Source organism: Numenius arquata, chromosome 10, assembly GCF_964106895.1.
Source record: "Numenius arquata chromosome 10, bNumArq3.hap1.1, whole genome shotgun sequence".
NCBI classification, from domain to species: Eukaryota; Metazoa; Chordata; class Aves; order Charadriiformes; family Scolopacidae; genus Numenius; species Numenius arquata.
Window position 1 is genome coordinate 5835199 of NC_133585.1, and position 16159 is coordinate 5851357.

Below are 16159 nucleotides of genomic sequence, written 5' to 3' on the forward strand. Positions count from 1 at the left end.
AAGCCTCTCTCATACTGTAAATAAGTGATGTAACATCAAGAGCAGACTTCTAGGAGTTTGCAGTGGTCAGAGGCAGTTGCTGCGGTGGCCAGGCTGCTGTAAGTGCCCGGCATGGACAAGATGCAGTCAGCAACCATAGAGTCATGAAAAGGGAGCTTTCCCTTTCATACCCTACGTGTGGCTGCTCAGTGCTTTTGTTGCAAGGTAGTAATAATTGGTTAAAAAGGTACAAACAGCTGGGCAGCAACTAAATATATCTGCCAGTTTCTAACTGTGTTAGTCCACACTGCAGAAACTGAGTACGGATTTTTCTAATTTTTCTCTCAGCTTTATTTAAACTCTAAAAAAAAATAAATAAATCTGGTTGTATTGCTAAATGTACAAAAAAGCTTCAAATGATAATGTCTAATTTAACACATGGAAATAATAAGCAGATATTCCACTACAAATCAATGCTTAATTCTTCTGTCAATCGTGACTTGCTTCTGTTCTCTTCAGCGGGTTTCAGAGTAAGAGAGCTGACATCCAAAGCTATAACATGACGCTAAGTTCTTCTTTCATTTTCAGAATCAAAATAATACGGAGAGAAGAGGAACAAAGTGAGAAGTTAACTAACAACATGAAGTTACTTATCTTTCTCACAGTAACCCTGGGCACACTTGTCACGGGACTAGATTCTGTAAGTTTTGAAATAAATGGGGAGGGTAGGGGGGGGTTCACTTGGAACCACTTCTGGTTTTGATTACACTTCTGCTTTGGACAGTATAGTAGGCTTTGGACTTAAATTATTTTTGCTACCTTTGTGTGTACATATACATCTGCTGCACATACATGTCATGTTTTTGAACCCTTTGTTTTTTCTGCTCCACCCTAAGATGTCTGTTAGTGTTCAGTCAGTGAAGACATCATGCAATAGCCAAGAAATCTAGCCTTTCTGTTTTTCTCTTAATGCAATTTAAACCTGGACATGGAGTACCACTGGTCTTTCGTGGGGGTGGATATTGAGTCTTAACCAAATTTCCACCTCCCCTACTTGAAAGTGTGATGCTAAAAAAAGGAGCAACATATGAATTTGAATGTTTTTTTGACTATCAACTTGTATGACTGTTGATATCTATCAGCAGAGCTGCTCACCAACATTATGGCATTGATACCATTACTTAGGGGTTTTTTTAAGTTCAGGCAAGCCCACTTGACCTCTGGGAAAAGTACACTAAAAGCCTAATCTTATTTAATTCTGTGGAGAAAGAAATATGCAGCCCGCAAAGCTGAGGCAGGACCTGAAGTAGAGGGCAAGAATCTATTGTTGTATAAAAGCCAGTAGATTTATTCGGTGGCAAAAATGTGAAGCACTAAAGTTGCCAAAATGACAGAGGCAGCTGGGGAATGTTGCATCTTTGCTGCGCTGCTCGGTGGCTGAGGGGTGGAGAGGGAGCAGTTCCCTTCCCTGTTTTAGGGACACTGGCCATTGAGAGCTGCTTAGGTCCTTGTGGCAGAAATAAGTGCAGTGTTGACCTGATGTAGTGGACCAGCTTGGTGCAGTTTTTCTGAGGCTTTTTTTTTTTTGTGTGGTGTATTGGTTTTTTTTCTTCCCCATTCTGCTTTGCTCAAGTAGAGTTCCACTTTTCGTTCACATCCAGATTCCACAGAGCAGGTTCAGTTGGTAACTACATGCAAAAACCTAAACTGTTGAAGGTATGCAGTAGGGAGCAGAGCATGGACTCATAAAAGATAGTCAGACCACATAAAAGAAACTGTTTCCTTAAAATCCTTTTTTCTTTTCCCTTAGGTTTATAGCAGGAAGTACCACAAGCTGCCGTATAAACACAGATCACTTCACAAGGGTAAATATCTGCCTCTTCTACTTGCACCTAAAAGACTTGCTACCCTGCAATTACATCTTCATGTGAGAAGGAAGACTCTTCCTGGTACTTTAACACCTAAAACTTAGTTTGCAACTACGTTTCACTCTTTACTTCGTCAGTCAAATGTTTTGCCTCTAATTTGTGATGTCTTTTGCTTGCAGATTGCCATTGTTTGAATGGAGGAACCTGTATTACCTATTACCTCTTTAGTGGAATTAATCGTTGTGTGTGCCCAGAAGGATACACTGGGATTCACTGTGAACTAGGTAAAGTATCTACCTTCCCTAGTACTAACTAAATAGATTGAAAAGGTCTAAAGACAGGCAAATCATGAATATGAAATGCCAAGTGACAGTATTACCTGTGAACAATGACTAGATGTCCTTTAGCACTTTATGCTGACAGACTGAGGAGAAACAACTAAATATTGGTGCAAAATCAGGATATCTGACTTTTTTTTGTGTCCCTGCTTCTTCACTAATGTTGCCAACCTCACAATGCTTTAGATTGAGGTGAAAAAAAGTGAACTTGTTTGGGAGCGTTCAGAAGCAGAACTGATTATATTGTGATGTAAACTGAATTTACTAAAGAAGCAATATGCATGCTTTAAAGCGTAAGATACATGATACTCAAAATTCATATGGAACATATTCAATAAGAATATATAATCAGTCCAGACTTTGCATCATCTGTTTTCAAGTGTGATGTAGGAACTTCTCATTAGAAGGATCCACACAGATTATTTTTCTCGGGACAACTATAAACAAGAACATGCTGCTAACAAAATACTATTTTCTTAGACACTGAGAGCACGTGCTATACTGAGAATGGGGAGGACTACAGAGGAATGGCAACAGATGATGAGTGTCTGCCGTGGGATCTTCCCTCAGTAGTCAAGAGGGGTCATTACCATGCTCATTTGAGTAATGCTTTGGAGCTGGGACTGGGCAAACACAGCTACTGCAGGTAAGAAAAGCATCACTCTTCCTGGGGTGACTTCTATTGTCACAGCCCCAGAACTGCCTCAAGTGATGGTACATGATTTAAAAAAATAACAAAATTTTAGAGATTAACTTAGACTGACAATTTTTGGAATGTGACTCTTTGAAGCATCTAGAGTTCTTACCACTGAAGCTGATCAAACTGCAAAATTCCCAGTATGCAACAGAAGCAGTCAGTTGTTAATTATTTTCTCTGGCATATATTGCAAAAGAACACTTTTAGCCTTTTCAGGACAGTTAAAAATCTAAGATACTATCATTCTTAAAATCTGTCTTTATGAAAAGAACACTTCCTTTATCTTCTAGAAACCCAAATGGAAGGAGCAGGCCCTGGTGTTACACCAAAAAGAGATTCACCATTCAAGAAACACCTTGCAACATAGAGAAGTGTGGTAAGTAACATTAATTTCAAGACAACTGACTTTATTTTTTTTTTTAATAGCACAAGGCTGATGCTTAGTTGTAAGAACATCTGAACAAAATTTCTCCTTTCGCAGGGCGTGCATGTGGTCAAAGGAGCATCAGCAAGTACTTCAAGATTGTTGGTGGAAGCCAGGCAGAGGTTGAGTCTCAGCCGTGGATAGCTGGCATCTTCCAAAACATAAGGGGCGTGGACCATTTCCTGTGCGGTGGCAGCCTCATTGACCCTTGCTGGGTGCTTACAGCAGCACACTGTTTTCACACTCCGTAAGTTTGCAGTTCCACATCCTTATTTGCAGTTTTCTTCAATGGATTTCTTTTCCGGATGCTCACTGAGCAACCCTTCAAAATGTACTGTAGGAAGAATGTTCTTTTCATTAAGCCTCTGGGAGTCCAAGTTGAGCAGAAGGAGCTAGCAAGGTGCAAACATTATTTAAATTGCATAATCCACCAAAATTTTAGCTTAAACTGGAGTCAGGGCTTCATTTTTACTTTAGCTGTTCCCAAAACTTGAAAGTTTTACTGAAAGGTGTTGAGCTGTTGAGCAATACATTTATGGGTAGTTTCTGTTGTTTTTCCTGTGGAAAGCTGATCATCCTGGCATCCTGCAGAGGACTCTCATTGCCAATGCCTGGCATAAGTAGCAGCTCACTAGGTGTGCATTGCAAAATGCCTGAACATCTATCTTAACCCCCTCAAATGGAAAATCGGGATGCTTTCCTTTAGAATACTGGATTAACTTTCAAAGCTGAGTAATCTTTGCTTTCTCTTATCAGCATTAAAGTAAGCATGAAACAGAACTGGGACTGAATCTAAACTGTCGACCTCGCTGTCGGAAACAGCGGTAGTCTTCATGAATCTCTTTACTCTCACACAGGTCAAAAAAGCCACAAAACAAATCCATCTACAAAGTCTTCCTTGGGAAGTCCATCCTGAATGTTACTGATGATAAGGAACAAGTATTCATGGTTGATGACATCATCTCTCACCCTGAATTTACAGATGACACAGGTGGCAATGAGAATGATATTGGTAAGTGTCATCTTGATATGAGCCGTTAAAACACTGAGGGTGGCTGAAGGCTACGTAATTGTGGCACACACCTTTGTTTAGAAGTAGAACTGGAGATGAGATGAAGGGGAACAGGATCTAGGTGCTTCTGAAAACTAGGCCTGTACTGAGCAAGATTTTCCCACTTGTATAAGTTTGGGTTGTGGCACACATCAGACGCATTACCTGGCACACAGTCAACTGTGAGCCTGTCTTATCTCTGGACCTGTACCAGGTATGGCTTTTCCGTAAGCACTGGTGGCAGCATCCCATTTCTATCATCTTATTCTGTGTCTACAGAGATCAACTGTGTGTATAGTAAATGATGGGGAAAAAATGCAGGTACAGTAGGTTTCATCATAGAGTAGGGAAATGCCATATCAGGTAGCACAGTAGCCGAAGTCTTTCCTGAATTAATCCAGACTTTGGTAAGTCTCTCTGGCTTTCACAAGCTTATCCCTAAACCATCAGAGATGGGTTTTTGCAACATGCACAGAACAGACTCGCCATTCCTGCATTTGACACTTAGAGCTCTGCCACCCCTCCCAAATTCCTGCTGCTAAGGAAAAAGACTCAAAGAATGGCTTTGTAAGCCCTTCTGGTGAGAGCAGTATAAATTGCTCCTCTTCAGCAGGGCAGGGGGTGCCACGCTCTACAGCCAGTCAGGGAGTTGAGGTTTTCAAACACCTGAAAATACACTTGCAGAAAAACTTTCCCTGAGCTATCAGCCCCATCCTTCCAGGAAGGAAGTTCAAGTTGAAACACTTTCCAATTCCAGCACTGGGAAATTTTAATTTTGTTACTAAATAATAACCCAGTGTCATTCCAAAAAGCAACGAGAGGAACCATATGTAACCAGAACTAAATTTAATTGCAACTATTCCCATTAACTGCACCCTATACTCCTATTCTCAGAACTTGGGGGGTAGAACTTGCTTTACAAATCTAACTGTATATTCTCTGACTTGTTTCCTAGCTCTGATAAGGATAAGAACAGCTTCTGGGCAGTGCGCGGTGGAATCCAAATATGTCAGAACAGTCTGCTTGCCAGAGAGGAACCTTTACTTACGAGACAATACCCGGTGTGAAATAGCTGGCTATGGAAAACAAGATTTCTGTAAGTGAATGACTTCTTTTTCTACCATTGTACTTCCACAGTGTGGGAACTGGGTGGCTTTCTTATACCATGATCTGCAAAGGATTCAAAAAGATTCCTTTACATTACTCTGTGTATTCCATGTGCATCTCTCAAAGATTATCTTTATTATCATTCTCTAGTTGTCCATGGCATTTTCTTTCTGATGCTTCTCACACTTTCCAAACCATGCAAAGTAAGCCAAGACGTAAAACTCAGCAAATCTTTCATTTCTGATGTGGTGAGGAATATTAAAAATTAAAGCTGTTTTGGAGGATTATTGATAGATTGTGCAGAACTTCCTTCAAGAACTATCAAACTCTTTCTGTCTAAGAACAAAGCTTTATAACTTGCATTTGGAACACTTGTTTTTCCTCTTCAAAATTTCTTCATTAACAGTAGAAGTAGTAAGAGCCTTAAATCAGAACTGGAATGGTTGTACAAATTTCTTTTAAGTACTGAAAGTGTGTGTTATAGGTTGGTTTTGTTTGTCTTGGATGGTGAAAATAGTTAAATAATCTTTTGTTTGCAGATGACATTTACTATGCTCAAAGACTGATGTCAGCCACTGTAAACTTAATATCACAGACAAAATGCAAATATGACTACTATGACAATATCAGAGTTACTGACAACATGGTCTGTGCTGGAGATCCCACATGGATGACTGATGCATGCAAGGTACAACTAGTGTGGTTTTTTTTGTCTTCTAAACTGCTTTAAATGCATGTACACTATATGGATCAACTGATGGCATCTTGTAATTCTACTGGTCAGAAGAGTCTCTCTTTATGTAGCAGGAATTTAGTACACCCAGTGGAGCTGACCTGTAGTGTGGCCAAAGATAAGGAATAAGTTTGTGATCTGGAGTTAGGTGTTACCTCCTCTGGAGGAGTAAGAAGTGCTGCATCTTAGCCATTGTTTTTCCTCAAGGCCTTATTTATAATGAATTCAAGCAATGGCTGGCAGATACGTATCAGAGGAACACAGTAGCTATTCCAGTCTCAGCTTGCACTTAATGTTAAATATAGCTCTGCAAAGGCATAAAAGGTGAACTACTGAATTTCTGAGCTCCTCCAGAGATTCCTCAAAACTAGATTTGCTTCCCTATACCCTCACTGGGCAGCATGGCCATATGAACCACTGAAGAGAGCAAGTGTTGTCCTTATGGACAGGGAAACAATTGATTCTGTGATGAAGAATTGGATGTGCTGCCTCTCATCGCTAGCCTAATCTCTGTGGTTATAAATTTATGATGGGGTGTTGTATACAAGGTAACTGTTCTCTCTCGGCCCTGCTAGGGCTGAACTAGAGAACTCTTCCTTACCTTACAGACTGCATTCAGCTCACACCCGATGCTGAGCCTTCTGTTCCATCTATGCAGTGAGCATAATAAAATAAACTTTAGCTCATAAATATTTACCAGCTTGTATCACTCCAGAAACACAATCACAGGCTTCTGCTATAAAGGCTCCATCTGCAGAAAATGGCCTAACATATTGTCTTTCTGTTTTCAGGGAGATTCCGGTGGCCCCATGGTGTGTGAGCACAATGGCAGGATGACGCTTTATGGGATTGTCAGCTGGGGAGATGGCTGTGCGAAGGAAAACAAGCCTGGTGTTTACACCAGAGTTACTCGATACCTAAACTGGATTGACTCCAATATGAATGCTGTAACTTCAAAGAGTCGTTTCCTCCCTGAACCAAAGTGACCTTTTTTCCTACATCTGGACTCAAATGAACAAAATTAAGCCTATACAGATGTCAGGACACTAAAGTCCTGAATGTCATGAGAGGCTTTCATTTTAAATGCTGGTGTGGTCTGCTGCTCCCATCAGTGTTCCGGAGGCAGAGAGATGGTTGATATGTTATATTCCTACTCTAAATTACCTGAAAATCACTACATGGGAAGCTAAAATATTTAATATTTAAATGAGTGTTCCCATGCACGATATTATGCATATCAAGTTATCTGTCCACTTCACTTATGAACCAGCATTTGGTCTGGAAGTATTGGTAAAGTTTTAACTTATTTAACTCAAGTATTCATTTTATACATGGCCTGAGTCTAAAATCTTTTTTCATTACATGGAATAATGCTAAGACTCAAGTCCTAGAAACCTATCTGTTAAGACCAGTACTGAGAGGGTGACCAGGCTTTGCATCAGAAAGTGGAAGAAATTGTAAAACGTTAATGATCAGTAATGCATGAAGAAGGACTAAAGTCTGCATAGACCGAGGAAACAGTGTACAAGGTTCATTGCTATAGACCCAACATATAGTAATATCTTAAACGTGGCACCGGTAGCTGTGTCAGGGTTACAATCTCAAATGTATTACACTTAGGAACTGTACTGCAAGAAGGCAAATTGAAAATCCAGGTCAAACCTGAAGGTGTCTGGGTCCCCATAAGAGTCTGATTGTGCAACCTCTCTCCAGGTACCTATGCGCTCGGGAGAAGATTTAAGAACTCAACACCCACTGAGTGATGCAGGTGTCCAAAGTCAGAACTTTATTTCCATTTTTTAACTGATATTATATGGAAACTACTTATGCTGGTTTTATTTTTAAACTTTGTTTTATAGATTTGTATTATTTTTGAGGGCTGGAACCTCAAGCTTTATTTAATTATTTTTACTGTGTTTAACTTATTGTTTGTATGATGGATGATAAAATATCAATAAAAAAATCTTAATTCTTATGTGTCTCTTCTTGCTTGAAAGGGGAATAGTATGATTTGAAAGACAACTGCTATTATTAAGTCCTAATCTGAACCATAAATGGTTGAAGTTCCTGTTTACTGAAGCATTTCATATGAGGAGTTGATGCCCTTTTCTATGGGCTATAGAGTGCAAGACATAGAGTATAGGATAAACAAGAGGCCTGAGGATGCAATATCCACACTGTATGTGCTTCAGGACTCCAGTCTGGCCCTGGGGACTAAACATTCTCAAGTGGTTGAGGAACATTAGGTGAACTAATAAAGCAAAATACCCTGTTTAGTTTCACCCTTAGGAAATACAGTTCTCATGCTCTGGAACTTCAATATGATCAAATCACTTGGTGGGGGGATCAAGAGGTTCGTTCCAAAAGCTCACTCCTTAATGAAAATGCTACTGCATGTGGAAGGATGCCACGCAGCAGCAGCATAGAGAGATGCTATGATGAAGATGGTAGTTTCAGCTTCCCTCAGTACTATTTTGACGCTTTTAAAGAGAAGCATTCACCTCAAGTATTGCTAAGCAAAATCTTAGGTAGTAGAAATCATAGCTAATGGTAAGATTGATTTATACTTCAGTTTATTTTCTTTCTCAAGAAAGGAGTTCACCTAGAACAGGATTCATAGTAGATAAGTGCTAAGAATAATGAATTGCTTAAAGCCAACTGCATTTCTAATTCTGGATGAAATACCACAATTAAACACCAAGTCCTTGCTGAAGATACAGCCCGTTGTTTGGGCAGACAAAAAAGGCAGAAAATATTCTCAAGGTGTTCTCTTTTGAGTGGTTAATGGAATGCCGTGGGATTCTAGCATTGCTTCAACATCCTGAAGACCATGGGCTGTCTGCTTTGATTTTGTTTCTTTTAAAGAACGGTGTTTATACCAAACCTACAGAGAAGAGTTTGTACCACAGCATCAAGATGCCCTATATTTGTGTGATGTTTGCAATTGTGAAAGTAAAAGGCTTGCACAAATGCCAAGCATTTAACACTGTGAAAAATGACTTCCTACACTGAAATGGCCATCAAGGAGCAAATTAGCAGCCTAGTTAGCAGGATAATTTCTGAAGTTAGCAGTCCCATCCATCCTAACCGAGTAACACAGTGAGGCAGCAAGACTCCAGTAGTTATTGGTCAAAAGATCTCACACTAGCAATTTGGCTTGCCAATTTTTGGCCTATTTCTAAAAAAGTTAGTACCCAAATGTTTTGTTAGTTATTCATCTCCTCGTAAATGCAGAATTTGGGGTCAAATTACAGGACTGCTATGGAAATTTAATCAATTTTTGTAGATCAGACCATACTAACGTTTCCTTTCTCATCATAGTTCATTTAAGAATTCAGAAGAAAAATTCAAATGTGTATGTGCAATGAGCTCTCGTATAAAACTTTAGGTCTCAGTCACAAGCTGCTTAATGAAGAATTACTACAGATTTCAGACCCATTTTGGAAAAGTCTTGAGCGAGAAATTTGTTGTGGCCTACAAGCAGTGCTCTGACTACAAATGAGCAGAATGGGCTCTTTTTAAAAAGTACTCACAATAACATTTTGGTCAAACATTTTTTGTCATTTTACATGCTCCAAAGAAAATAAAAAAACTCTGAAGAGAGAAAAAACTTATTTTTCCTTTCTTATTTTTTATGAAATAGAGATGAGCTAGATAACTCATTGTTAGACTGATTGGCGTCAAGGCAACTGTGAATTCAGAGTTGCTCAGGTACAAATTCAACTATAGCAATCCATTCAAAAATTGAGGGAAAATGCATAAACTAAGTGCTTGCTTTCCAAAAAGCACACTGGTAATTTGTGAGAAGCACGCTTCATCTTGTAGCTTATTGTAGTCTGGGTACAATGAACCTTGCACATTGTGGATGGAATGAGAGGAATAAGAATCTTAATAAAGCCTTGTCCTTTAGGCTCAAGACTGAAACATGTATCATCTGGACTATTTCCAGCTCGGTTATTATTAAGTTACATGTCTTTATACAATTTCCCCACTATAAAATGGGTGGGACAGTACTTCCTTTTTCCCACAGGTCTGGCTGGGTACGATTTGTCAGGAGGAGGGAGAGTTGACAGCTGCGTGAATGTACTGTAGGTAACGTGCTGACATCCCAGTCTCACACAGGGACAGCAAGTGCTGCTTAAACATGAAATGATTACTGATGATACGGGATTGTGAACTGTTAGGCAATAAGATTTGTGGTTGGGATCTGCAAACAGAAATTTATTAGTAGAGGTTACCACTATGTGTGGTGGAGTTATTCCATGAAAGCTGTTTGTGCTGTTTGTAGACTGCTGATTAAAGTTTGTGCCAGGAGTTGAGATCACGTAGTTTCTAGAGAACAAGTTGGAGATCTCCTGTGAGAGATTGCGAGACTGGAGACTGTGCAAGCAGAGGAGGAGAGGACCTCTTCACTGATTTTCTAGACAGTAACTAACAGGTCAGCCTGACCAGTGTTGGCAGAGAATACCACGGGCACATAGTAACCAATGATAATATACTTTTAGACAAAAATAATACTGTGTTTTAATCACAACTTTTGGGATGCTACAGCTTTCTCACGTCAGTATTTCTTTCATTTAAACATTTACAAAAGTATTAAAGTAAACACATTTCCAACAGGTGGAGAATATAAATATCTTCAGGGTGATCGCATATTATCATTGTAATGAACGACACATTTGCCATTGACTTCTATGGGCTTTTTCTATTAATAAAGTCAATACAAATTAAATTTCAACTTATTCTCATCATTATAAGTAAGAATGAAAATGGAGCAATAAAAAAAAATCGCATTTAGGTCTCATTTTGAAATTTAGGAAGCTCTGGAGAAAGTATGAATAAAGAGAGACTCTTGAGAGCTGAGGAAATTTAGAGGCTGGTTTGGGTGTGCAATCTTACTTGTTCTTTAGTTCATGTTAGATAGATTGCCCCAACAAAAACGAAATCTTTAAACAAACATACAGTGTACATACATCTCTGCTCTGGCTGCTAGAATACTTCATATACTCTCTTTCAATGTTCTCTGCAAGACTTTGGCCCCACAATTCCAGTATCATCTGGTTGGCTAATAATCAGAGCCTGGGCAAAAGAAGGACAGATGATGAGCGCACTGTTTCACAAAACTTTCTCTTCCTGCAACAGAATCCACAGGAAACGTTTTCTTTCCCTCCTTACAGAGAGTGAGCAGAGGACGAGCCAGGTTGAAGTGCTGGTGAGGATGAAGAGAAACAGCCTAGAGAACTGTGCATGGAGCTTGGCAAACACCACTGCAGAATGACAAGAGAAATACTAGAGAGGGGACGTTTTTGGAAGGTATTAGATACCTGGTGGGTACTGACATACATGCAAGACATGTTAGTATCATAAATCTGCTCTTACTTAAGCATATCATTCCTTGATTTCAGATATGTGGCAAGCAACAGAAAGGAGTCAAATGGGAGTCCCACAAGCATTTAGAAACAGCTGAGGGGTGGGCATCAGCCAAAGAGAATAGATCATATTCTCAGAAGCCTTAGGAGCATAATGAATATGAACTCAAGTCCCTACTTCTCTTCAAATACTTCCACAGAAGAAACATATTAAGCAATGAGGATAAAGCAGCAGCTGATATGTCCAGAGCATAGGAAGCTGGTTTAACCTGTCACTCTTAGAAGGAAGTGATACATTCTGAATGGACAGACCACTTTACCTTATATAGCTGAAGATTTCTTCATGGAAGTGAAACTAAAATGTGACTCAAAGCACTTAAAAATAAAATCTGTTTTAAATAAACTAAGTTTTGGTGAAACATGATATATAGTCACCTATTTGTTACATACGTTACACCACTTCCGTGTGGAATTGTATGCTTGGGAGGATTTTGATTGTGCATATTGAAAGTTGAGCTAATACAGAGCAATATGACTATTTGGTCACCAAGTGTTTGGTCACTTCTGACACTTAACCAGAGTGCTTGCTTTGGGGCAGATGAGAACAGAGCTTGTCCATGAAAAGAGAATCAAACCTTTCTGCGTTCATCAAGCTTGTCATCTCTAGTTTCAGGTACCCCCATTTCAAGCCAAAGTGAAAAAACTAAGTGACACACTTGAAACAATGCACATTCCTTAAAGAGCAAATCTGGGTTCAGACTTGGTCTGGTGTATCCCTTCCAAATCCATCGCATCCCATGCAATTACACAAATGGGCAATCGGAGCAGAATTTGGGTTGTGTTGTTTAACCTTTTGGCAAGTGAAGGATGTGGAATTTTAAGAAGTGAAAATGCAAGAAATTTATGGAACAAGTGCTATTTACTTCCTGACCAGTAAAATGAGATGTAGACACACAAGTCAAGCATGAAAACATATGCAGACCCAGACGAGCGGTACTCAATTCCTGTGTCCGGTTCTATAGCTACAGCCAACTGGTTGACTCGGTCAGATTTAGGCTGCATCTGTCTGGTAGGATCCACTAATGATATCTGAAGCTGGGAAGGGCTGCAAATATTCCAGCATCCAAACAGAATTCAGAGCGAGCTTAGCAAACCAGAGTTACTGGAAATGAACAACCTAATAAAGACAAACAGGAATAACCAACCGCACAGATGTAGATGAGTGATGGCTGATATTAAAGCAGATCCAGAAGGCACAGCAGACCACAAGCTGGATTTCACTCAAGAGTATTGAGTACAAAAATATAAACATACTGACACACACACCAGAATGCAGTTTGTAAACCTAGGGACTAAGCAGATGCTCAGTTGTGGCTTGTTTTGAGCATCTTTATTCTTGACGAGAACACAACAATAATGATCAACGGTCTAGAACATGACAAAGAGAAAAGGCTGAAAATATTTGGTGAATTTTATCCAGAGAAGCAAAATCTACAAGGGACATTTTCTTCAAAGGGGAAAAGGCTGCAGCAGAGAAGGGGATGAACTGTCCTCTGTGACACCGGGGGACGGGGTGAGAAGCAATAAGCCTGGCTGTAGGAAGGGAAACTGAATTGAAGTATTATGAAATTACTCTACTGGTAAGAGTAGAAGCAAGAGAGAAACACGACAATAAATGGCATTGAGTGGTGTTGAACCTCCTCCACTGCAATTTTTCAGAACAATTTAGACAGAGATAAACCAGTTGTTTTGGGCTCTTGCAATGAAACTGGAAGAGATTTTGAGAAATCATCGAATCTCAGGTTCCCTGTTTTATTATGAAATAAAAGAACACGCTCAGTGACTGAGATGATTACATGAAAATACAGACACCACAGGGAAGTTTAGAAATAGTATTACACAATTTAACCGTCTTTTTAAAAAGCGGCTTTAAAAAAATGGTTCCTACGAGAGAAAAAAAATTAAAGGCAAACCACTTAATGGTAGACTAATAACTGTAAAAAGTTTTGAGCAAACTTTTCGTAACTCTTAACAAAATAATATTCCAGACAGAACTGGAATCAAATTAATTGCTTCCATGTCCCACTGGGCAAAATATTTTCAATGAATAACATGTGTAACTGACGAGAAAGTAAAATTATTATCCCCCATTGGATAGTGGAAACGTTATTTCTCTACTGAATAACTGGAAAGTGTTTTGTCCGTAACGCTATGACTTGGCATCATACGCACGAATTACCTCAGTATGTTTCAAGCTGGAGGCCTCTGGGTGTGATAAAACCTTCCAAAGCACAGTATTATCATAAGGAGGCAATCACAAAAGCAGCTGAAAATCACAGGCAACCGTCAGACTCTGCCAGTCACGGGTTTACACGTTTTAGGATCTGATGCCTGTTTGGTGACAGTATAATTCCAGAAAAACAGCTGGACACGTTTACAAATAAAAAACATCCACAGGTGGTTTCAGCATTTATCAGAAATCAAGCAAAGTATCTCTGCTGGTCACAGCTCAGGTGTTCTGAATTCATTGTATTCATAACTTCAGCAGCAGTAAATAACAATGACCACTTACTAATTCTTCCCTAAATTTTCTTGTGTTTCGGCACAAAACTTTAGCCTAAGTTAAAACAAAATATCCCCAAGTGACATAAATCCGAGGATCACTCCAGCTGTTGAAATTCCAGCTGTTCCACAAAGATCACAGCATGTACTTGGCATCACTACAGCACATCAGCACCCAGGATAAAAACATCTTCACTAAGTTCCAACTCCTTCATCTTCAAATACACCTGCAAAGTCTGACATGTTGCAAATTGATGTGGTTGGGTAACATTTTTTATTTTTAAACGTGCTTATGTTCTATATTAATAGCAGCCCCAGCCACATGAAGAACTGCCTTGAACAGGTACCCTCGACCGTCTCAGTCGTATTTTGCTCTAGAACTTGTTAGCCAGAACCTGAGCCGACATTGCAGGACAACAAGCAGTTTAAGCAGCTGCCATTCAAAAATGAATTGATTCGTCTCAGAAATGATTCTGACTAATAATCTTTCAGAAGAATGAGAGAAATGATCAGACAAATCAGCAACGGAATTCAAATGTCATCACTCAAATGGGAAGACATTTTTACCTCCTTATGTGGTTAACAAATTCTGCTTTATTTCTGGAAGAATCTTAGCTGTTGTTTTACAATTGTGATCCTTCACAGGGTATGTCCTAGGCACCCTTGTTTGGGTGTTTGATTTGGCTTTGAATGCCAAATGGGGCATGGGGGCGAAAACTGAAGGAAAAATCCCTCAAAAACGCAGAGTAGAAATTCTCATTGAGGCCATCACGTGAAGATGGGGAACAACAGAAGTATCTAAAGTATCCACTTTTATAGAGGATCACTGGAGAGACTGAATCTAAGCTTGGCTGTTTCATTTCCCTGATACACCTTGCATTTGGGATCAAGTGTATTTGATCAGAGACACCACATTTTATTTATCATCTTTAAGAACAAATGATTGCTAATTTCATTTCAAACTATATGTAAACAAATAAACTTGGAATCTTTTTCCAGAACAACCCAATTTCATCTAAAATAACGGCAACTAGGTTTATCCTACATATGAAATCTTTTGGCATCTAAGGACACTTTTGCCTTATATTAACTGTATCCTTTACTTACAATAGGCTTGTTTTAATAAATGCAGTATCAAGAGCTCTTTTGTTTATTACCCAGGGTCACAAATCAGAGAAATTTATCATATTTTGTAGCTGAAACCAGGCTATGGAAGTATTTTTAGATGGTCAATGCCTCCTTAAAACTATATTACAGGAACTTTTAGAAAATTCAGCTGGGAAACCATATAAACTATTAGCTTTGCTCTGAAAATTTTGCAACAATTTTTGCTTTAACAATCATATTCTAGTCTTAAAATGCACATATGTCCTCCTGAAGCGGGAAAACAACCACATGGACCGGAAAAATATAGACTGTTCAGAGGCAACAGAGCTGTTGAACATACAAGCTGACAAATGGTGGGAAGGAGAAGAGTGAATTCCAACCTCCCAAGGATGCTACCGAACGAGTGCTTTGAATTGCAAAGCTTAAAAATACAGTTTGTCGCTTGGCTGTGATCTATGTCAGCAGTCCTTTAAATCAATGCACTTGCAGAATAACAAAAAGATTTATTATTAATTGCAGCATTGAAAATGCCAGGAGGCAGCAATGTTTAAAGACCTCTCAGGAACTAGATACAGCTTCTCAGTGAAAACAGACCAAAGTGCCAGGCTACACATACCTGTGCTGGTATTTATGCCGATAGACCTTGTGCCAGTGTAAGAGAGGAGACAAGTATACAGGTATAATCAAATTTTGTCGTTTTCACTACATTGGTTTTATAGTTTTGACTACATTGCTTTAAAACAGTTAATCATCTTTCCCCCTTTGACAATTTTACAGCTACAAAGACTGTGTGGTAACAAGATCTGAATTTCACAAATATTTGAGCTTTTCTGCTACATTTTTTTTCCTACCAACCATTCGTGATAAAGGCTGAAGTTTATATATATATGTGTGTGTGTGTGTGTGTGTGAAGTATTTCACCGA

The 16159-nt window shown here is 39.2% G+C and overlaps 1 protein-coding gene across 1 annotated transcript; it reads left to right on the plus strand.

The window, feature by feature from the left end:
• The first annotated feature begins 619 nt into the window (after positions 1-619).
• Positions 620-7183, plus strand: PLAU (plasminogen activator, urokinase). Its single transcript, XM_074154967.1, has 10 exons — positions 620-679; positions 1790-1844; positions 2027-2131; positions 2666-2831; positions 3173-3258; positions 3364-3553; positions 4164-4318; positions 5313-5453; positions 6004-6152; positions 6989-7183. Exons 1-10 carry the CDS (start codon positions 620-622, stop codon positions 7181-7183), a joined length of 1302 nt encoding a protein of 433 aa, XP_074011068.1.
• The last annotated feature ends 8976 nt before the right edge of the window (positions 7184-16159 follow it).

Bases quoted from the DNA above. Each gene is read 5' to 3' on its own strand.
- PLAU (XM_074154967.1), top strand. From the start codon at position 620: ATGAAGTTACTTATCTTTCTCACAGTAACCCTGGGCACACTTGTCACG. The intron at 3,554-4,163 runs GTAAGTTTGCAG...ACTCTCACACAG, and splicing joins GCACACTGTTTTCACACTCC to GTCAAAAAAGCCACAAAACA. The intron at 5,454-6,003 runs GTAAGTGAATGA...TTTTGTTTGCAG, and splicing joins CTATGGAAAACAAGATTTCT to ATGACATTTACTATGCTCAA.